The sequence below is a fragment of the Sorghum bicolor genome, chromosome 6, assembly GCF_000003195.3.
Source record: "Sorghum bicolor cultivar BTx623 chromosome 6, Sorghum_bicolor_NCBIv3, whole genome shotgun sequence".
NCBI classification, from domain to species: Eukaryota; Viridiplantae; Streptophyta; class Magnoliopsida; order Poales; family Poaceae; genus Sorghum; species Sorghum bicolor.
Genome location: NC_012875.2, coordinates 53,781,689 through 53,804,478, shown reverse-complemented (window position 1 = coordinate 53,804,478; position 22,790 = coordinate 53,781,689). Strand labels below are relative to the sequence as shown.

Sequence of the window (22,790 nt, the reverse complement as noted above, 5' to 3'; positions counted from 1 at the left end):
TGTAGTATGTACGGTTCTGTCATTTGCATCGCAGAGTAGAGTTTGCTGTTTCTCTTGCAGTGTACTTTTTCGTACAGCGCTCGGAACCGAAGCATTTCACCGTTTGGCACCGCATCATCGGAGGATTCACTGCAGAGTGAATCTTGGCTGGATTCACTGGCAGCGGATAGTATAAGCTGACTACGGTAAAAGTAAGCTGACAAACAGTTTACAGCTAATACTCCCTCTATTTTAGATTATAAGGTATTTTTTCTAGAAATATAATTTTTACTATACACTTAGATATTAGTATTTAGATATATAGTAAAATCAATATATCTAGAGAAGATAGTTTTCTAATTTAAAATGGATGGAGTGTTAGTAAAAAAAAAAAGATAGCTCTTAACTGACTACCTACTAGATGGTTGTTGTTTGGATGAAGCAGCTAAAATGTTGATGTATCGATGATTGTCTATGATGTACGCCGATAGATGGATAGATGAACAGTCTGAGTTTATCAGCCAAATTTGTCAGCTATTTAATAGTGTTTTTTTCTCACAACAAATCAGTCAATAATATTTTCTGTCATAACTTATTAGCCAAACGAACAAAATAATGATATTACTTAAAGGACAAAAGAGTTACTAAATATTCGTTCTATGCATCAAAATCCATCAGTCAATATCACGGATGTTTATACCTGCTTCGTGTCCTTTCCCGTCCAAAACCAATGCCTTTTCTAACGAGGCCACGAGCACCTATCTCAAAGCACCACCATGGGTTATTGCCCCAGCCTCCACGTCTCTAAGTCACGGAGAGCAGTAGCTTTCCTGAGTCTTAAAGTAGTACTCTCTTCATACCTGTAAAGAAATTGTTTTAGACAAAGTTTAAATTAAACATTAAAACTATAAATCATAAATAATGTTTAAGTTGCGGCGTTTGAAAATTTAAAACCATATGAATAAAAATATACATATATCACTTTTTGATAAATAATTTTATAAAAAAAGAGTTAAAGTTAAACTTTATAGACTATGTCGTTGTTCTAAACAACTTTTCTTTATATGTATAGAGGAAGTATGCAGAAGCATCGTTGGCCTTATCTAACACACACATGAAGCAGTTCAGAGAGAATGCATTGTGGCTAGGGAGTGGACACTTGGAGCCAAGAAGGAAAAAAATCTACAACACCTATAGCTCTCTTGAGCTCTAAAAAATATATTTTTTTAATAATAAACATATTTAAAGCTACAAAAATTACTAATATTTTTTATAAGTCTAGTCAAACTTAAAGATGTAATCAATGAATTTTATAGCAATACTTAATATGAGATGGAGGGAGTACGTTGTGTTGTGCATGGCCTCACCAAAAGGCGGTTGGTGTCTGTGTTTCATTTTATTCCCTTACAAGGACAAACATCAATTTGACTAGCAAAGGGTCTGCTCGGAACTTGATTGATCTTGCCTCGCCTAGCTAGCCTTGCCTAGCAAAGCAAAGATAACGGGTGTGTTTGGATGCTCTGCCATGTCTTGCCTCACCTTCTAGCGAGGAATTGCAAAAGCATCAAGTGTTTAGTTGAGCGGCAAGTTGCCTAGGAGCTTATATGGCAAGCAAAATCTTTACCAAAATGAGAGAGCGCATCCAGCTCGCTCAACTGGGCGTCTGAGCGAGTTTTTTTAGAGTCCGTGCTAGTTGGGTGAGGCAAGTTTCGCCCAGAAACCAAACACGCCCAACCTTACTCATGGGGGTGAGATGATTTGGCTCTCTTGTAGGAAATCTTTGCCAAGACGAGCTATATTGTTTAGCAAAGTAGGAGTTTGTGAACCAACTATCCTTGCCAGGCAAGGTAAGGCAAGCATGCCAAACAATGAAACAACTGTCCTTCGTAAGCAAGATAAACAAGCAAATTTCAAGGAACCAAACAGACCAATTTCAAGACTCAAGCTGCAATTTAGGTAGCCGTTTTGGAATTGTCATGCCAAGTACCACGGTGGTTGCTGATCCAACAACTTTCAGGCCTTGTTTAGTTCCTTGGCGAAATTTTTTCGCGACACTGTAGCACTTTCGTTTGTTTGTAATAATTATTATCTAATCATGGACTAACTAGGCTCAAAAGATTTGTCTCATAAATTTCGACCAAACTGTGCAATTAGTTTTTATTTTTGTTTATATTTAATACTCTATGCATGTGTATAAAGATTCGATGTGACAGAGAATGTTAAAAAGTTTTTGGATTTTGGGTGAAAGTAAACAAGGCCTCAATGCCCAAAATGGCCAGAGTGGGACGGCCGGACTGGGATGATTCAAATCACCCCGTGACCCTCTCGCGTAGTTGTATTTTGAATACCTTATTTGCTTCATTTTATTAGTTAAATTTATTAATCATTTAATAATATTTTTTCTCTTATAATAAATTAACCAAGAGTTTTACCATGGTCTATCAGACAAACGAGGCGGGAACGCGTCGCACCGGTCGCCACATGCGTCCTACCCTGTCAAAGTGACAGCAAAATTTATTCCAAAAAAAATGACAGCAAAATTAGAGCGCCGCCGGAGGAAAACGAATTTTGAAAGGAGGAAGGCGGACCGTGCCGGGTACGCATCGTCCAGTTTTGCTGCGTCGCGGGGCCCCGGCGCGGTCTGCTTCTTTGCCTTCTTCCCATCTCCGCTCCGCCTCACGCGTGCGTGCGGCCTTGTTCACCGCACCAAAGCCCCTGTCCCTGTCCCTCGGCTGTGATTTGCGCGCAGTCTCGCACAGTCGCAGGGCCAGTCTCCTCAGTCCTCTCCGCCTCCCCCGAGCCAGGCAGGAATCCTCTAGTCCCGCGCCCAAACCCTCGGCCTCGACGAGCACCCGCGCGCGGTGGGCCATGGACGCGGCGTCGATGCTGGAGGTGTACCGCCGGGACCGGCGCAGGCTCCTCGGCTTCCTCCTCTCCGCCGGCGGCGGGGGCGGCCGCGCCCTCGATCTCGCCCGCGTCGACCTCGACGCCGTCAGCGCCGACTACGCGCTCGAGTGCGTTGCCTCCGGTAAGGCAGGCAGAACCCCCTCCGTGCCCTCGCGCGTACCTTGGTCATGTGTGTTTGATCGGCGGGTTTATTTATTCACCTGATGGTTCGAGTTCTGATCAATTCAGGCGCCCATTTTAATGCTTCGGAAGCCACGAGGAGGTACTTCGATGAGAGGAGGTACCCTATCATGGTATGTGGCGATTTCACCAATGAATTTCCCTTGCCATTTCGGCCTGAGCTGATCTTCATCGTTGCTTGTTGGATTGTTATTATTGATTCTGAAATATCCCGAAATAAGTCTTCTTCTTTGGGGGTGTTTAGTTCCAAAAAAAAATGCAAAATGCAAACTACTTTGTAATGATGGAATGTAAAATACCAAAATTTTCCGGGTCATGTTTAGTTCCATCCAAAATGCAGAATTTATTGCCCTCATGAGGCTTTTTTGGTTTTTTTTTTGGGCCTCTTGAGGCCAAAATCCAAAATGGAGAATAACTACCTTTTTGCCAAAATTTTTGCATGGTGTTTAGTTCCCCTTTGCAAAATGATGAACCAAAACCCAAAATTTTTTGGAATATGAGGGGAACTAAACACCCCCTTTGACGTCAAGTGTCTGTGAACGGTTGGTAGGATTGGGGCTATATATTGTTGGATGTTTGTAGTTTTACGTAACATTTTGAATTCTAAAATTTTGCAACTCATTAGCTGTCTCGTAGTTATGCAATTGAATTCAATATAGTTACTGCAATAGGGAGTTGAGAATTCATTACAAAAAGGCTGCACGGCTCTTATGCTAATATGCCACTATGCATGAACTTCCTCAACTGTAAGCAGCATGCTTCTCCAGTATTTTCTTAATCAGAGTTGATTAGTGCTTGATCTTTAAAACCATCGAGGTTATTACAGATTTCAGCATCACAATTTAATTAGGATATCTGTCAATTTTATGTACGGGAAACACTTCTAATTTGACTGCTTTAGTACAACTCAGGTACAAATGCATCTAAACCATCCGATACATTTATGAGCCTTCCATCTAATGATCCAACCATTGGATACTTTCTTTCTCGAACAAACGATTGGATCCTGAGGCCTTGTTTAGTTCCAAAAAAAAATTGCAAAATGGACACCGTAGCACTTTCGTTTGTATTTGACAAATATTGTCTTATCATGGACTAACTAGGCTCAAAAGATTCGTCTCGCAAATTACAAGCAAACTGTGCAATTAGTTATTTTTTTATCTATATTTAATGCTCCATGCATGTGCTGCAAGTTTCAATGCGACGGGGAATTTGAAAAATTTTGCAAAATTTTTTTTGGAACTAAACAAGGCCAGCTGTACTCAAAATTTGTAATGAAATGGTTATGTAGTCATATCTTACCATTACCTACTTAATTCTTAGATCTCCTTAATCTACCATTTCTCAGTTCCTTCCATTCTTTGGATTTTAAAAGCCTACTATCAAAATTAAGATCGCTAATTTGTTTGAGTGTTCCACTCCTCCTCCATAGTTACATGTGCATAATTTGGCATAACGTGTTGTTTCTTCTGGTATCGACGAACAGCCATGTGCTCTATTGTTACATACATTTTCTGTGGAGTATTATAATAGGTGTACAGGTTTATCTTAACATAATTAATTGCGTCCAGATTGGGTCGCCATCAGGGAACTCTTATTTTCTTCTTTCGAGGCCACGGCCATCTGATTCCCCTCCAAAGGAAGCAGCACCTAGCATTGGGCCACAGGCACCTGTACAAGGCAACTCAAGTTCAGCAGGACAACCAACTGAACGAATAGATTTCTTCAGAGATGCTATTAATTCCTCAGGAATAGGATATGGCTCGAATGATGATAATTTGGCCGATATTTCTCCTCAGCATGTGAAGAAAGTGGATATTCTTTCTCTTGGTTTGCCTAGGCTAACTACAGGTAAAAAGTTGTACATGTTTCATTTTTAATGCTCTTATTCTTTGGATATTGGTATCAAATCATAGATATAGGAATATATGATAGCATATAGTTTACTTATGTTTTCTAGTTTCTACCCTGTTTTAAGAAGACAAAGCGTGTGGGGGATAACCTAATTTGTTTTCTAGAGCTAATTCTATTCTTTGTTTTTTAACTCAAGAACTATCTGATGATGATATGAGAGAAACAGCTTATGAGGTCCTTCTAGCTTCTCTATTTGTCAGGTAATTTTCTACAAAACGTGTCTACCTGGTTGTTTGTGTTAACTGCATGGTGTGTCTTCATATTTGAGGTATACATTTACAATTCTAACTCAGCTTCCTTAACATTACATTTCCAACAGTGGAAAAGTACACTTCTCTGAAGAAAAAAGAGAAAAGAAGCACAAATTCTTGAAGGGTCGAAGAACTAAGACTGAAGGATCAAATCCATCACCTCAGGTGGAAGATGGCTATGCCCACATTCTTGATTTGATCCGAGTACAAATGGAGGTAAGGTCTGCTTCACAAATTGGTCATTTTTCATGTTAGTTTAAGAAACAAATTTGGGTATTCACTGTCTGTTTCATGTTAGTTTAAGAAACAATATTCTTCAATGTAAACATGAATGCCAGATATTATCGATTTTTGGTTCCCTTATTTCATTTTATTGCTGAGTACAAGAGTCTGCTATGATCTTAGGAAGCAAAATTCTTAGCTAACATATCAGAGGAACCTTTCTACTCTCGCTTTCATCAGTCCGTTTAAACAATTTTAAAATGACATTTTCTATGCTGTCCTCGAGACTCTAGAGATTAGAAGTTTTTTTTGCCTCCTTTTTATTCAACGGTCATTTTGAATTTACTTCTTGAGTAATATCTTCACTACTAGGCTAGAATATAATCTAGAGAGGGCTCATTAGGCAAAATTCTTCCAGATTTCTGAATCTATGGACGCACTGACTAAACGAGCTTTAAGACATATTAGTTTGAAGACAGTGAAAGAAACACTTGATGTGCCCCGTATATCACTACAGCTCTTAAGTTCTGTTGCCAAACTTGATTTTCCAACAGAAAGATTGCGTGGGCAATGGCAGAAAAGACAGGCAAGCACTTATAATCGTTTCTATCTGCAGTATGCCAGTATGGGTGTCTGTCTTACTATTGTCTCTGATTCTGCTATCCAGGCGAACGTTCTTGAAGAATTACTTCTCTTCTCAGCATCTCTTGAGTATGATATGAGCAAGACATTACGGATAGTTCTCTCTAAGCTAAAAAGTACAGAGGCAAGTACTAGCAATGATACTAGTATCTATCTCAAAAATAAACAACTGTTTCATCTTTCTCTTTGCAACGGACTGATTCACAGTATTGATTTCATTTTATATATGCATCGTTAACAATTCCAGGACTGGGTTGTAAGTGTTCCTGAGGGCCGTGTCGAGGTCTTGACTATCATTGAAAGATACAACGCAAAACTTTGTGCACTGACAAAGAAGTTCGACATTAAAGATGAGACCTACCATTGGACCCATAACTATCATTTTAATTTTAGGCTATATGAGAAGTTACTTTGCAGTGTGTTTGATATTCTTGAAGATGGACAACTTGTAGAGGTTTGTTTTTTTCTTACTCACTATATATCATTATATCCTCTCTGGTCTGCTTAAAAAAGATCACACCCTGCTACCACATCCACATAGCTGATTTGTTCGTGGACAGCAGTGTTGCATCCTGAGTTTCTGAATGTGCTATCTAATTTTACTACCAGGAGGCTGATGAGATACTGGAAACTGCAAAGCTGACCTGGCCTATACTGGGCATTACTGAGAAGTTGCACCACATCTTCTATGCTTGGGTGCTTTTCCAGAAGGTCTTTTTACTGCTATAGTTTGCCCTTTCTCCTTTTCGGATAGCATCCGTTGCCCCTTTTTGATAGCACGAACTAGTGAATTATGAATTTGTGGCTCATCCATTATGTCTCTGCATTTCCTTTGTTGCAAGAGCACCTAGTATATTTGTAGGCAATAGGAGCTAACTTGTTGACATTTAGAATGGACGGACATTGTGATACAACGATGCTTTCTATTGAATAGAAGGAGCTGCTCTATGGTGAATCAAAGTTTTGTGAACCATAATAAACTGATTTGCCTTTACTCTGCTTAGAGGCAGGGAAAACTTCTTTTGTCCATTGAAGCAGCCTTATTGATACCTGACTGTTTTATTAGTGTTACCTTGTTTGTACCCATGGCATACTCATATAATTTTTTTTCCTTCCATTCAGTTTTGTCAAACTGGGGAGATTCTTCTACTGAAACATGCAAGCCTTCAGATACAGAAACTTCAAGTGCACCACGACGTTAAAGAAATAGAGTTATATACAAACAGCTTTATTTGTTCTGTGGATGCCTGTGGTGGCAACAGGGTTCTAAGTTTGGTTGACAGTGCCCTACTCAAAATAAATGATTGGTGCCGCAGACAGCTAGACAATTATCATGCATACTTTAGTAAGGTTAGTTGACATACCTTGTTTGTAACTGTATGTTTTTCAGCAGACGGATTCTTCCGGTACATCATTGACTAATTTCTGTGCCTTCCTGTTTTAGCATGCTTATTAAGGAAATTCAATTTTTATATATTGTTTACTCTGTTATATGATCTGATTACATCGAAAACGTGCGCCTAGCGCAGTGGTAGGGAAGCAGAAGTGCAACCTACAGGTCGGGAGCTCAAATCTCCGTTCTCACAAAAAAGGCCACTCCTTGTGCTATTTTCAGTGAAATATGTGGTCCATTAACGGTTGTAGCATGATGCGCGGCTGCAGGCGTGTTCTCACCATTAGTAGTCTGTCCTGAGTAGCCGTGGTTCATAGCCTTTTCTTGACCCTGTAGAAGAGAATCTTCTACCGTGTCAGTGCCTCAGGGGAGGTCTTACCCCAGGGTCGGGATTTTTTTCTTTTTGATCTGATAACATTATTCCTTATCGTTGCGGTTGCCCATTACCTAATTAGCTTATCTAACGGCTTAATTTTTTTAATTTTTCTGTCACATAATCTGACAAAATATTCATCCATACTCTTTCTGTAAGTTCATTGTGGACGAAGAATGTAAACACAAATAAAATTCCATGGATAACAGTTAGTCACCTAATTTCTTGTTACCAAGTTCAGAACTCAGAAGCCTGTTGCTGATGTAGGTAGGCCATCCTTTATTGTTTGCATGATGACCATATGTTGTATGAGGTTTGTCAATGCAAGTGATGAACTAACTAAAAGTAAAAGTATGGTAATGTGACCTGCATGATGTGAATATAATTAGTGTCATAGTATGACAGTCTTGATAGGTAAGAAACTGTAGGAACGAAAATTTATGTCAATTTGGAAAGAAGGGCTTGGTGTTTCCTCTTAATTAATTCCATTGATGGTACTTAACCTATGTAAATCAGTATTGTATGATGTCTTGTGATATTTCATAGAAGGCCACAGTACTACCATAAAGTTTTTTTTTCTTGACTTGACTTCCTGCAACAGAATAACTACTCGTTCTTTGAGGCCACACTGAACTTGGTCTTGCTGTTGGCGACAAACTCCACTGAGGACAATTTTGAAGAAATAAGGGTTAGATTTCTAATGCTTTTGCTCTGGTACTAGTATGTCTGAAGTTTGGGGCTAACTCCTGTCCATTAGGCTTCAACCCTCTACCATTAAGATGACACTATGTTTTAGAGGAAACATCATTATGGTTATAAAACATTCTATTCAATCAGAAATGATTGTGTTTCATCAAAATCAAGTAGCCAGAAGCCCAGAAATACCTCGAGTGTAAACTATATTGAAGCTCCATGTTACTCCTAAGCTAGGAACTTTTCAGAAACTAAAATTCTCTAGGACAGCTCTAGTTTTTTAGTTTGTGACTTTGCATTGGATTTTGGAATTCTTTATTGGAATGTATCAATACTAGATCTTCCCTTAAATGTTTTATTCAACGAGTATGGATATAATTATCACACAATTTCTTCTGATTTTGTACTAATAATTATTTGCAGAACATGAGTAGTTAAAAAATTAATAAAACTTCACTTGGATCAGAATCTCATGTGTAGTGTTTTTTAACATATTCCATAATCTAAATTGTTGTTTGTCATCGTAAGTATCATCGTTTTTTTTATGAATGTTAGTATTTTTTTTTATCATATTCTTGGTATCTGTTTATTCGTCCTTTGTGTTTGATACTGACCTCTTATTCGCTCTTCGATGATGTATTACGGTTCATTGAATACTGATTTTTAAGAGTTTTTTTTAATCTTTGAAGCGCTTTGTTCTGTTTTGGGTCATTTTCAGTTCATTGAGAGCCCAGTAGGGAGTACACCAGAGTCGAAGTTGATCCATTTACTCATTGTCAGATCCATCCATGCTGCATATAAGCAAGTGAGCTAACAATCCATGGGTCTAAGCTTAGAAGTTTCATTTGATAACTAAATAATTAACAGTGTAATGTCTTCTTGATACTTAATTATGCTCCATTAGGCCCTAATTTCATCAGATGGCCGTTCAGATTCCGAATTTAAGCATCCATTGACAATTCTTGCAAATGAGCTAAAGGCAGTGGCAGAGAAAGAGTGCACTGACTTCAGTCCCATACTTCACAAGTACTATCCTGAAGCTCAAAGAGTAGCTCTAATTTTCTTACACATGCTGTATGGAAAACAATTGGTTAGTTCAACTCCTTGTACAGCTATGGTATCTTTATTAGGGGATCCTGCATTTACGTTTAGTGTTGCTATTTGCTACTAGGAACTTTTCTTGGAAAGGACAGATCATTCAGAAAACTCAAAAGAGATACTGGCAGCATCAAATAATTTTGAGCTCTTTATAGCTCAGAAGCTTTATACAGTGTACGGGGAAGCTGTTCGGTCTTCATTCTCCAACTATTTAAAGCCATACATGGTAAGGCATCACAATGTTCTTAATATTCATGATAAGTACTTTAATGTTTGGAACTGTCCTTTATGCGGAGCTCTACTGCGCATTCGAGAAAAAAATGGTCCTTCATCTATTAAATTGACTCATGCAGCACTTCCTTTGTCTTGGTTTTATTTATTTATCAATGGTGAAATAATCTTTTCCTATTAACTCAAGAAAAAAATATTGTCCTTTTCACCTTCATCATGGTTCCTATGGAATGAGACATCTTACATTGTCTCCTCTATGATTTGATATTGCACTAAGTACTCCCTCCATTCCAAATTGTTAGTCGTTCTGGCTTTTCTACATACGATTTTTTGCTAGGTATCTAGACATAATGTATATCTAAGTGCCTAGCAAAAACTATGTACCTAGAAAAGCCAGAAAGATTTACAATTTGTAATGGAGGGAATACTATATAACCTTTGTTACATAAGTTACTCGGAATTCTGGAATCGAGTGGTTTGGCACTTTGACTACCGGCAAACTATTAATCGATCCCTTTTATTGCCTTTTTTAGTGACACATCATTTTCTGCTGTTAAGCTGTCGTGTGTCCTGATTGATGTCCTTGTCTTAGATGATTTGACGTTTCTTCAATATATCACCTTTCTGGGATAGTCCCTTGCCTTGCCACTTTACTTGCAATTTTGCTTCATGGTTTTCTTTTGGGCTGCCATTTGTGTCTAAATATTGGATGCTTTTAGTTGCCCAAAGACCTTGACATTTGAATTTTTTCTTAACATCTCATCAGTTTCTGTTCGTTACTAGGACAAACCTCCATGAATAACATCAAGTATTTTTTTTGGATAATATGCCTTTGCTCCTTTTTTGGGGGGCTTTATAACAAGCCCTGTTGGAATATCTTTATGGCACTTGGCATTTTCCAGAACATGTTTACATCTAAATAAATGACACCTGAATCCAACAGGTAGGTCGCTTTTCTTCACCCCTTATTCTCCAATGGCTGCATGCTCAACATGAGAATGTCTTGGAGTGGACAAAACGTACTATTGAGATAGAGGTTTGTTATTCCGCAGAAGTTCACTGCTACTTTACTTCTTTATTAGTTAATAATCTGTAAAAGGTTGAGTAGTAGTAGCGTGCTATTGAACAGGGAATACTCAATAATTTTGTCATTTCTCATCCACTTTCCATTAGACTTGGTGTCTCCTTGGTCTATGTGCATAACCATTGTGGACTTATGTTGTGAAATGGTGCAAATAGTTAATTGTGCATATGTTTTTGCATTTAGTGATATTCATAGGTGATGTCCCTGCACACACGTTTGTACAGAAGATAAGGGAGCTCTCTGCCTTTTTGTGTATAAAAATGGCACTGTTGTAATCTGTATCAGTTACTATCATTTGCTAAAACCAGTCACATACTCACCACAATGTTTGTGAGGTATATTGATGAATCATATAATACAGTTTAGGGTGTGAAATTTATAATTGCAGTCAGGTAGGAATCTACGTTGCATGTTTGTGGTAGCATAACAACTACCAGCCTGCCACAATGGTGTTTTATGTGGCCTGCTGTTACTTGCCAACTGGACCATGGAACACCTGTTAGCTGGTAACTTTAATGTGTGTGAGAGTGCATTTTGTGAATGGTGCAGTTGATGGGAGATTATATCTTTCAATTCCAGAAAATGTACAATCAAACCACCTACTACTTAAGCTTCACAAGTGCCATATCTTCTGACTAGGAAACAGTTAGCAACTGGTACCTGATTACCTGTAGTTTGTCACTTTTGACTTCACTGTGTTGGATGTGCCTAGCTAACTTTAGAAACTTTGAACGGCATCGCTGGCTCTCCTAAGTCCTAACTGTCCAATTGTTTGATGCAATTGATTATAAGCTCTCTCTTTTCTTGATCATCTATGGGGTTAGGATTGGACACCTTTATCAGCTCACGAGAAACAAGCAAGATCTGTGGTTGAAGTATTCCGGATCGTGGAGGAGGTCAGTTTTTAATTGACTCAGAAGTTTCTGCACAATATGCTCTTTACTCTCAAGAGATAAACAGAAACCATATTTTAGCATTAATATGGTTCAAACTTCATCATAATCATTTTGCATTTTTATTACTTGTAGTCCTATTTGATTCTAAGTGCAAGCAAAATATCAGAGCTTCCATCTTGAAGGCAGACGTTTTCTGTTAATATTATTCCGATTACCTTTTGAACCAGTGCTTGATTATAAAACTGAAAATTATGCTTTGTTGAATCATTGTTTGTGCAATATTCCTCTAATTCCAAATGTAAGTCATTTCGGGACATTGACACCGTCTATTTGATTAAATTTTGATTAGAAATTTTTATAAAAGTGTAATAATTTTTATAGAGATAATTACATATTATGAAATTACTTTTTATGATCAATCTATAATCTATAAGCATCCATCTTATGCTGTAAATATAGTTAGATTTTTAGCTGTTGGTGGTCAAAGCTAAAAATGTTTGATTCAGGACAAACTAAAACGACCTACATTTAGAACCAGGGGGGAGTATATGCATATTTTAACTATCACTCTGATCTTTCTTTGGGTTCTTATATTTCACCATTTGTTGTGCAGACTGTTGATCAGTTCTTTAATGCGAGCCTGCCCCTGGAAATTGTCCACTTGCGAAGTCTACTCATCGGAATCACTAGCAGTCTTGAAGTCTATTTGCTTCACATGGAAAATCAACAAGGTATGTGTCTGGTTTTTGATAGATATTGATGTACTATCTGTTTTTGTTACAGAGTCTGTTAAGCTACTCTGAATTGCACACTTGCATACATATGTATACACATACAAAAGGGGCAGTTACATACCTGCCAGGCATGGTGCCTTTCCTATCTACTGTAGCTAGATCATCTACCAACTATTCAACTACTCCAATGCTGTCTACTGTTGCTGACCATCTTGCTTATCAATCAAAAGAACAAGGAGCTGACCTATATATGTCAGTAGCAACTACTAATGCTCTTGATGGTGATGAACACCGGGATTACATATCTATCAACATGTATTAACTATTGTTATTGCAAACTCTTCTATAAATACTTACTGTTAGACAGCCGTATATGACTGGTCTGGGCCTGGACTGGGCCTTGTGGCCAGCCCTTGTAGCTGTCCTGTGTTGGATTCCTTGTCCAGCATGGGTGTAGATTGAGTTGTATATGGTAGAGATTCTGGAGGTTGGTTCTGTTTACATGAGCTGCCCCGATGTCTGCCTATATATGACTGTATGTACATGTATCATGTAACCCAATAATCAATCTACAATCTTACGCTGCATACCTTCTCTCACTTATGTTCTGCTCTTTTGTTCCTCAGTTTTCTTCAGAATATCTCGTTATGCAAATAGTTCCCTTTTTTTTCTTGACAAATACATGTCTATTTAACAGCTTGCAAATATTTTGGTGCTTCATGCATTCTTTTTTTCAAGTTGAAAGTTGATAGTAGTGAACCTGGACCATAAAGTTAGCATCATTCCTTGATAGGTTATCCATTATCGAGGTCAGAAACATCAACATAGGCATTGATGGTTCTGTTTCTACAATGCGAAATTTGCATATTTCAAATGTTTTGTTGATTGCTGCATTTTCTTATGCTGCCAGATTAAGTGGGATACCCTTTTGCATACCTTTTAAGTAGCATAGGCCTTTTACTATACAATTAACTTTCCATGAGGTGACCTTATTCTTATCTTACAAATAATGTCTTTTCAGAAGAACCAGGAAATACTTGTATTTATGTTGTTTTCTTGTTGCAGTGTCTGGATCTACCCTTCTTCCTAGTGCTCCAGTCTTGACACGTTATGCAGAATCAATGAATCCATTTGCAAAGAGGAAACTTATTGAGCCTACGATTCCTGAAGAAAAGGTGGCTATGAAGTTGAACAATTTGACGGTGCCCAAATTATGTGTGAAACTCAACACTCTTCAAGTGAGTTTTTGGTTGATTACCTTTCTTCATTCATTTTCACATGAGTTTATTTGTCTAGGCCTTTTTCTGATACTCTGCACTTCTGTGGTCTGCTTATTGCAGATGCTTTGATGCTAATGTTGTTAAGGTTGTGTAACAAGTCCATAATCAGATTGCCAATATTTTCATGTTCCATTAATGAATATTATTTTAGTAGATTTCAAATCACCGACACATGCTAAGAGTTCAGGAAGTGGTCCTGGAAAACCTTTCGTTGAAATCTGTTGTGTTGCTATTTAGGGCTTGTTTAGTTCCCAAAAAGTTTTGCAAAACTTTTCAAATTCCTCATCACATCGAATCTTGCAGCACATGCTTAGAGCATTAAATTTGGATAAAAGAAATAACTGATTACACAGTTTGCCTGTAATTTGCGAGACGAATCTTTTGAGCCTAGTTAGTCCATAATTGGACAATATTTGTCAAATACAAACGAAATGCTACAGTGTCCATTTTGCCAAAAATTCTTGAAATAAACAAGGCCTTAGTCAATGCCGTTGTATCTATACTAGTAGTTGGCAGTTGGCACTTCATAGGGAGGGCCATCTTGCTCCATCAAATTCCTTTTATATCTGACGCATACATGATTGTAGGTTACTAGGTTTTATTTTAGAGTAAATTACTCCCCACCATACAACAACTTGGCTGTGGTGCTTCTACCTTGTAATTCTTGTTTCGACCTGACCCAGTGACCCTTCTGTTTCCTAAATGCTGCAGTTCATCAGGGATCAACTTGATGCCATAGAAGAAGGTATCAAACAATCCTGGGTCTCTGTCTTGTCAGGTAATTCTCCTGAGTACATTCATTATTCCTTTGCCTTCCTGTGATGTTATGTTGAACATTTTTGCTACTCTGTTCGAAATTATTTAACTTTGACAAAGCGTATAGAAAAATACACCTACATCCCAAACATCAGTTATATTGAATTCTTGATGAAATATGTTTTGATAGTGTATTTATGAACTTTTGTCAATAGTTTTTTTCTTTTTCTGAAAACTTGTTCAAAGTAAGATAAGTTTAGGACAAAGGGAGTATTATACAAAGTTTGTTATAGCGTTATTGATATTGATGATCTGCTTTGACCTTCTTTTGACTTGGTATACCTCATTCTTGTCAAGCTGGTTCTTAAGCTGTGACTTTATTCACACTCGACTTGAACTTGGTAGGTCTGTTCCAATTACAAACAGCAAAAGGTGACGTTCTCAAAGTTTTTCTTTTAGGACGTGGCTGAGCATGTGTTTCATTAAGAAAAGAAGTTTACAGCGACCAGATCCCTGGGCCCAGCTAACCGTCTCGGGGCAACTAGGAACTTAGAAGGCTATTACATAACATGATACAAAAATGACCAAAGACCTACGACACACATGAAAGACTGTTCATGTCATGAAGCATGACCTATGAGCAAACCATCACAAAACAATCTCAACCTACAACCTAGACCTCCAAACATGCAGACAACAGCATGCCCCAGGAGCAGATCCTTCAAACCATCTAGGTTGGAGTCGATGGTGCATCGATGTCCATGAAACTCATACAAGTACTTTAGCGACGTCCAGTCAACTTCAAGCACTTATTGACATCTTGTACCAGCTGAACCAACGCTCATCACCGAAGGACAAAGTGACCTGTTGCTCTTGCCTGGAGTTGTGTTTGTCCTTAACTCAGGTCTAACCACCACGATCGGTGACGGTGGCAAAGGGGTAAGAAGCCCCCAAGATGGTCCAGGTGGTATCTTGCCCATGCTGTTGAATGTCGAGAGCAATACAACGAATGACCACCTTGGGTGATTGGCAATCAGAGGCAACAGCCATGGCAGGGCATGGAGCTGCCACCCCATGCAACCCAAAGAGACCCAACTGGAAGTGTAGCAACGAGGAGGTAGAAGTAGAACTGTCCACGCACAGCAGCCCCAATCTCGACTGATCACCATCAGCCTTTTTGAGCAACGTTGTAGAGTTGAGGGCGCTGGAGACGACTGTGGATGTAGAGGTTACTGCACGTTGCAGAGTGCAGTGATCAATGGGAACCTCCTTAGCAGGGATGGAGCTACGTCACTCATGGCCACATCCAAGAAGGCAATCAAATCCTGGTGGAGTTCGACTTCGGTGACTGAAAGCGACCTGCTTTCTTGTGCAGCATTGAGGCGGAAGACGACCTCCATGACAATACCTAGCTGAATCTTAGAATGGTCTGATGCTGTTGACCTTAACAGTGTGGGGGAGAGGCCACCACTGCAGGATGAATGTTTGAACGGCTGGTATCCGTGACCATGGTAGAGAGGGAGGCTACCACCCTGGCAACCTTGACCACGATAGGAGGCGGAGCTGGCAAGTAAGGACGTGTGACCAGCAGCAACTAGGATGGGGGCTCTGTGCTCGAGTACCAATGGGAGTGGTGGAGAAGAGATCGCCCCTAGATATGGATCTGCATGGGCCCCCAACGACCCCGTTGTCCACGATGGCGGCGGTTGGAGGAGAGGTTGCAACTGCGGGCAGAGAAGGGCCCTCCTAGGGCGGGGAGCTGGACCGCGCCGGAATAGGCGGATGGGCGACGACTGGCTGAGAGAAGCAAGAGATGTTGGAGAGAGGTGGAGAGGGCGCTGAGGCACAGGTTGTAGGGCGGCAGCGGGAAATCCTAGGTGTGTCGGCCCTGCGTCGCTCATGTTACTAAGTCTGCATCCTTCAATGGAAATCATACGCCATTCTGAAAGTTTTTCTGATAAATATCTGAGATGAATTGCTTGGATCTGTATGTGTCAGCGACTCAAATGGAGTGGGTTGCTTTGGTACAGTTTGGTGGTTTCACTTTTGGACTTTTGGTTGTGTGATTTGCCAAATGCCACATCCATTTGGGGATTTCTTTTTTTTTTGTCAGTGTTGACGCATTTGTATTTTTTTTGGTTGGTGGGCAATCGGGTATTATATTAATGGGCAAAATTGGCACAACTGTGTGACTGGTTAAACAACTGCATTCGAGAACTTCATATAGGCTCATCTCTTTTGAGAAACTTGAGGCCTGTTTATGCCTTTGTAACAGAGTGTGCACAAAAGTTGAGTTGATTTTGCATGTGAAGTTTGGCAAGCTGAATGCTGTAGATGGTAATGCACAAATGACAATTCTCTTTGTTCCTGTATTTCTGCAGCTGTCAGATTGTTGGATTATTTGTCTTCTATGGCTAGTGGAAGAGCTCTTTCAGAAAATTTGACATCATCTGATGAATCGGTTGATGAATTGTTTACAATATTTGATGATGTGCGAATGACTGCTGTGAACACAACTGATACGATCTTGAACTTCATTGGTGAGCTATTAAGCTTCTAATTGGTTTCTGATTCAGAATCTGCAATTTTATTGGCAATAGTTTTTAGACTTAGATTTCCTTGCCCTGGTATACCATTAGAAAATTGTTATGTTTATGTTTGGCTCTACAGGGTCCGCTAGAGTTTACTGCTAGATTTATCATCCATTTGCTGTAAATGAATATGTAACATGGTTGTGGTGTGCCTTATGCATGAATACATCACAGCAAATAAAGGATTATCTACAATGCAAAATCTGTATATTACATGCTCTTGTAACTATCAGCTGACTTGAATTTTTTGAACTGATACAATGAGATTAACCTCTGTTAGAGAAGGTCCGATTTTAGATAGATGGTGTAAACAACTACCAAATAATTTTCATGTTAAATGTAGAAGGAAAAAAGAACAGCTATCAAATAATTTTCATGTTCGAGGAAAAAAACTATTATACTTCTGTTCTTGTGTTTCCTGATTGCATGAGTGATGAGCTTAAAGTACAATGCAGGAACAAGGGCTGTATTTTGGGATATGCGGGACTCATTTATTTTCTCCTTGTATCGAGATAGCGTTGAAGGAGCACGCATGCAGATATTTATCCCTACAATTGATCAAGTAGGGAAACCGCACTTGAGATACCTAGTCGCCTGCACTTTGTTCAGTTTAGGTCCTCTCTTAGCTTTATTAACTGTTGAACTGGATATATGCTGCAGGTTCTTGATCAGGTATGTGATTTAATTGTTGATGTTTTAAGAGACCAAGTTGTGCTCAGAATATTCCAAGCTTGCATGGTATAAATATCTCGCCGTCTATCCTGTTTATCAATCGATTCTTAGATTGCTTATATGTCTAAAGTAAAAGGCCGCTCAATGTCTAATCTCGATTAGGATGGACTCATTTGGGTCCTACTGGATGGAGGCCCATCCCGTGCATTTTTTGAGACAGATGTGGACTTGATGCAACAAGATCTTGCTATTCTCAAGGTATGAAGAAGGCTAAAAGAATACATTATACCATGAGTGAAAAATGAAGCAATCTCACGATACATACAGCTTATCGGTTCAATAAGTTGGCATCTTGCTGAAATTATCACATGATTTATTTGTCCTGTCATTAAAATTTTCTTCTAGGATCTCTTTATGGCAGAGGGTCAAGGTCTACCAATGGATATAGTTGAAAAGGAGGCTAGACAAACTCAGCAGATATTGGACCTATATATGCTGAAGGTCTGGTATTCTTTTTACTATAGTTTTACTGAAGAAAACTTTTGCAGTAACCAACTTGATTAGATCCCCACCTACTTGTTTCCAGGCTGATACAATTATTGATATGCTGATAAATGCAAGTGACCAAACACCTCACAATCCTGAAGCTACAAATGCTCGAAGAAGACATGTACATGATGCCAATACACTTCTTCGAGTTTTGTGTCATAAGAAGGATAAAATTGCCTCTACATTCTTGAGAATTCAGTACCATCTTCCAAGGTCTTCAGGTGAGACAAAGAACATGATTTCTTATGGCTTTAACTTGAATGTTTTACATAGTACAGAAGTTGTTGCTTTGTAGTTCATTCAATTGATATGAAAGCACTTTAACAATGATACAGTATTCAAGTTTATATGTTTTTATGGAAAAAAATATGCAAAAAGTCGCTTTTGTGGTTTACCTCCGGTATCATGTGTTCTGCATAATTAAAATTCTCTCAGTTTGGTTCATAAAATGTCAAACATTCCTTTATTTTGCAGATTATGATGATGTTCCTGTGAAGGACGTGTCATCTAAATTACCTATCTTTTCAGACATGCTGAAAAGAGGTACCTCATTCAATTGGTCTGAGACAGGGCAACAAAGCTTTAGAATTATGAAGAAGAAACTGCAAGAAGCTACTTGGCAGTACTAAGGATGGGTCTTGCCAAGGAAACTCTGCTTGGTTTGTAGTTTTTCCTTTACATACAACAGGTAGAAATCAAAATCCCATAGCACCTGGATGCGCAATAAGCATTGTATTTGGATTTACTTTACATCATTCACATGGCAATTGAATGAACCCCTCCTTTTTTTCAGCGAGCTGTACTCAGTCAGCAGGGGGAAGACCACCCCATGGCATTGTTTGGAAGAACAAAGCTTTGCACCCTGTCACTTTGACAACCACCAGGTTGACTGGTACCATAACCAGGGTCTAGGCAGGCGCTTTGCCACTATTTTGTGGGTTGTCAGCGAGGGAGGTATTTTAAATCAGCCCTGAAATTTTCTCCCACAGGAAGTCAAACCCAGTTGTTGGAGGGGCTACTCAGGAGTCACAATCACTAGGCTATGAATCCTTTCACCAGTGAGCTGTACTATCAAAGGAAATCTGCACGCTCAAGATAAGGCATGGTTTTAAAAGATACTCCCTCCCTCCGTAATCTTTTGTTAGGCGTGGGAGGAGTTTTTACAGATACCAAGGATTTGCAGGAAACAAGACGGAAGATTAATGGAGCTCGGAGCTTTGGGTCTTTGTCGCTGATTGGTTCAAACAAGAGCAGCCCCGCATGACAGCCAAAAGCAACCATGCGATTGGATGCATGCATGCAAAATAACGCTTTGTTATTATGGTACGCTTGGTTGGACGCTGGCTTGGACCGAACACTGTGCCCAACAAATCATCAAAAGTCAAAAATGGCTACGCCCTACAAATGATAATGGACGGAGTATTCACTAACTGCATCAGGAAGTAAGACCACTCATTCCTTATTTTGCTTTTTTTTGAAATACCAGTTGTTATTTTCAATGTTATAGATGACTCCTCTTATTAAATTTTGAAGGCTGCATATTGTCAGTATAATTTTCCAAAGGTCCACAATGGTGCTCATTCTAACGGTGGTCCTGGTAGAATTCATGAAGTATGCCTGCAAAGCTTCATATGGAGGTAGTCTATGCTACAAAATCACATCCCTTCGCATGATTGTAATCCCAGCATTACACGGCCCTTGGCAACATTTGACATACCAACAGATGTGTAATTAGCACGCAAAAAAACTTCAGTTGGCAACTTGAAGTGTTTGCAGCAATGGAGTTGTACCAGAAACTTTTGTTTTTGGCAAAAAAAAAAAAAAACAAAACAAAAACAAAGGTCACCCACTCCCACCACAAATACTACCAAATGTCCATGAGGTTTGCCAAAGCAAAAGGGTAATAACAATCATGTGCCTTTTCTATTTTGCAGGGTTTTAGTTTCGTACCCTTGCCGTTCCGGTAGAAGGGCCGGACAGGTCCTTGCCCCCAGCAACTTGATCAGATTCTCTGATGTACAGGTTTGCAGTTCTTGAGGTTCTGGTACAATAGGCGCTAGTGTGCTACATATTTGGAAATCTGATAGACTTCACTATTCGAAAATAAATCCGGAAGTAGCATGACTATTTATTATTAAGTTATTTTTCTCTCTCTTCTCCCAAAACAACTAGAACCCGAGCAGCATTGACTCGTGGAAACTGAACTGTTGCTACTGTTCCAAAAAGTGAAGAACCTGGAGCCAACACGAGCTTGTGCCAAAGAGGCCTGAAATATTTGCAGAAGCTCACTCTGTCTATGCACAATCAGTTGCAGTTAAATGTTTAGGTTGGCATTGTAGTAACTGCCGGATGCTGTTTGTGGTTTACTGAGCTTTTATCGGCTCGTGGAAGCCGTTGCAACTGTAGCAAAAAGAGCCGAGTTTTTTTTTTTACAGAGAAGCATGATTATTTAATTAGCAGCAGCTTTATCGAAAGCTGAAGCCAACGCACGCTGTGCCAAAGAGGCCCGAATGCACAATCCGTTGCAGTTAAATGTTTATTTTCATATTTTGGCAATGTAGGTGGATAGTGATTGTGGTTTACTGAGCTTTATCTGCTCGTGGACGCTGTTGCTACAGTACCCAAAAGGGGGCCGGGGGGGGGGGGGGGGGGGGGTGCGCTGTTCCAAAGAAGCCTGAAATATTTGCAGAAGCCCGGGAGCTCACTCTCTATGGACAATCCGTTGCAGTAAATGTTTAGATTGGCAATGTAGTACTGCGGGATGCTCATTGTGGTTTAAACTGAAACACAGGAAGCGGCAAAAAAAATATTTGCTGAACTTGGCAGCCTCGGTAGACCAGTGTTTTAACTTCAGGTCTGCTTTTAATGCATTCTTTTCTTCTTGGTTGCGAGATTACAGCTTCTTGCTCTTACTAGACTTTGTCTCGAACCCAACACTTTTCTTCTCCTCTTCTTCCTCATCACTCATTCTTCATGATCAAAGGTGTCATGAGTGATAATGTCTCCCAAAACTTGTGTGGGAGTGAGAAGGATCCTCTCAAAATTATGGCGACAATGATCTTGAACATCTTTGGAAGACATCTCAAGAACTTGTGGAGAAGTCTTCTTCATCAATCTTGTGTTCTAGGCTCCTCAATTCATTCCCAATGATATTGAGCCTATAGAACATCTCCAACACACTCGTTCTCAACCATCTTATAAATTTACATACTGCTCAATTCATTCACAATGAGTAGTCTTTAAGATGTATAGCTTTGCATACTTGACAGTGGAAGTCTCTTCATAAACTTGCTCAAGTGGCTTCCACACCTTGAGCTAAACAAACACAGATGAAACATGATTTATAAAAACAGCACGGCTGTAGATCATCCATAGCCACTAAACTGAATACGTAGTAGAAAGCACAAAGACTTAGGTCTTGTTTAGATGCGAAAAGATTTTGGATTTTGCTATTGTAGCACTTTCGTTTGTTTGTGGTAAATATTGTCCAATCATAGACTAACTAGGATCAAAAGATTCGTCTCGCGATTTACAGGTAAACTGTGCAATTAGTTTTTATTTTTGTCTATATTTAATACTGCATGCATGTGTCGAAAGATTTGATGTGACGGGGAATTTTGAAAATTTTTTGGTTTTTGGGTGAACTAAACAAGGCCTACAGTATTACAATAGTTCATTTATAGTTCAAGTCTGCAACACCTAATTTGAGGAATCTGTAAAAGTGTTTGATTGCTGCAACAGGTTCGTGACTCCAGACTAGTTAAGAGTCTGCCCACGCGTTAGACAAAAAAAATTAATAAGCCCAGTGTCCCACGACGCAAAGTTGACCAAGTCACCTTCACTAACATAAAATCTGTCTTCATTTCCTGTGTATCATGTCCATGGGATTTTTTTTTTTTTTTGCCTCAAATGAACAACGCTTTCATCCATAACTACAGCAACTACAGACCTCTTGAAGCCTCAGGACTCAGATGGCACCATCGAAGAGTTGGATTTCCTTAGGCCTTGTTTAGGTCCGATTTTTTTTGGATTTTGATATTGTAGCATTTTCATTTTTATTTCACAAACATTGTCCAATTATAGAATAACTAGGCTTAAAAGATTCGCCTCTCTATTTACAGGCAAATTGTGTAATTAGTTTTTATTTTTATCTATATTTAATGCTTCATGTGCCGCAAAATTCGATGTGACTGAGAATCTTGAAAAAGTTTTTGGTTTTTGGGTGAACTAAACAAAGGCCTTGTTTAGTTCCCAAAAAATTTTGCAAAATTTTTCAGATTCCTCGTCACATCGAATCTTTAGAGGTATGCATGAAGTATTAAATATAGACGAAAATAAAAACTAA

General features: G+C 39.2%; 1 protein-coding gene across 4 annotated transcripts; it reads left to right on the top strand.

Annotated features, from left to right (window-relative positions):
- LOC8056615 lies at positions 2,627–20,988 on the top strand. Of its 4 annotated transcripts, XM_021462978.1 has the most exons (30): positions 2,631–3,007; positions 3,115–3,179; positions 4,638–4,917; positions 5,117–5,180; positions 5,300–5,447; positions 5,872–6,039; positions 6,121–6,219; positions 6,343–6,549; positions 6,705–6,806; positions 7,218–7,445; positions 8,463–8,549; positions 9,273–9,359; positions 9,459–9,644; positions 9,726–9,878; positions 10,827–10,919; positions 11,792–11,863; positions 12,477–12,594; positions 13,663–13,835; positions 14,589–14,655; positions 17,015–17,173; positions 17,680–17,786; positions 17,885–17,962; positions 18,059–18,154; positions 18,302–18,397; positions 18,483–18,666; positions 18,920–19,133; positions 19,239–19,545; positions 19,629–19,887; positions 19,979–20,286; positions 20,380–20,988. In XM_021462978.1, the coding sequence occupies exons 1-26, from the start codon at positions 2,848–2,850 to the stop codon at positions 19,072–19,074; spliced, it is 3,432 nt and encodes a 1,143-aa protein (XP_021318653.1). In that variant the 5' UTR covers positions 2,631–2,847; the 3' UTR covers positions 19,075–19,133; positions 19,239–19,545; positions 19,629–19,887; positions 19,979–20,286; positions 20,380–20,988. The 4 variants fall into 4 exon arrangements, with proteins under 4 accessions (XP_021318656.1, XP_021318655.1, XP_021318653.1 ...); XM_021462980.1 differs by lacking the exon at positions 5,872–6,039 and having other exon boundaries at positions 2,629–3,007; positions 6,070–6,219; XM_021462979.1 differs by lacking the exons at positions 19,629–19,887; positions 19,979–20,286; positions 20,380–20,988 and having other exon boundaries at positions 19,239–19,329; positions 19,435–19,546.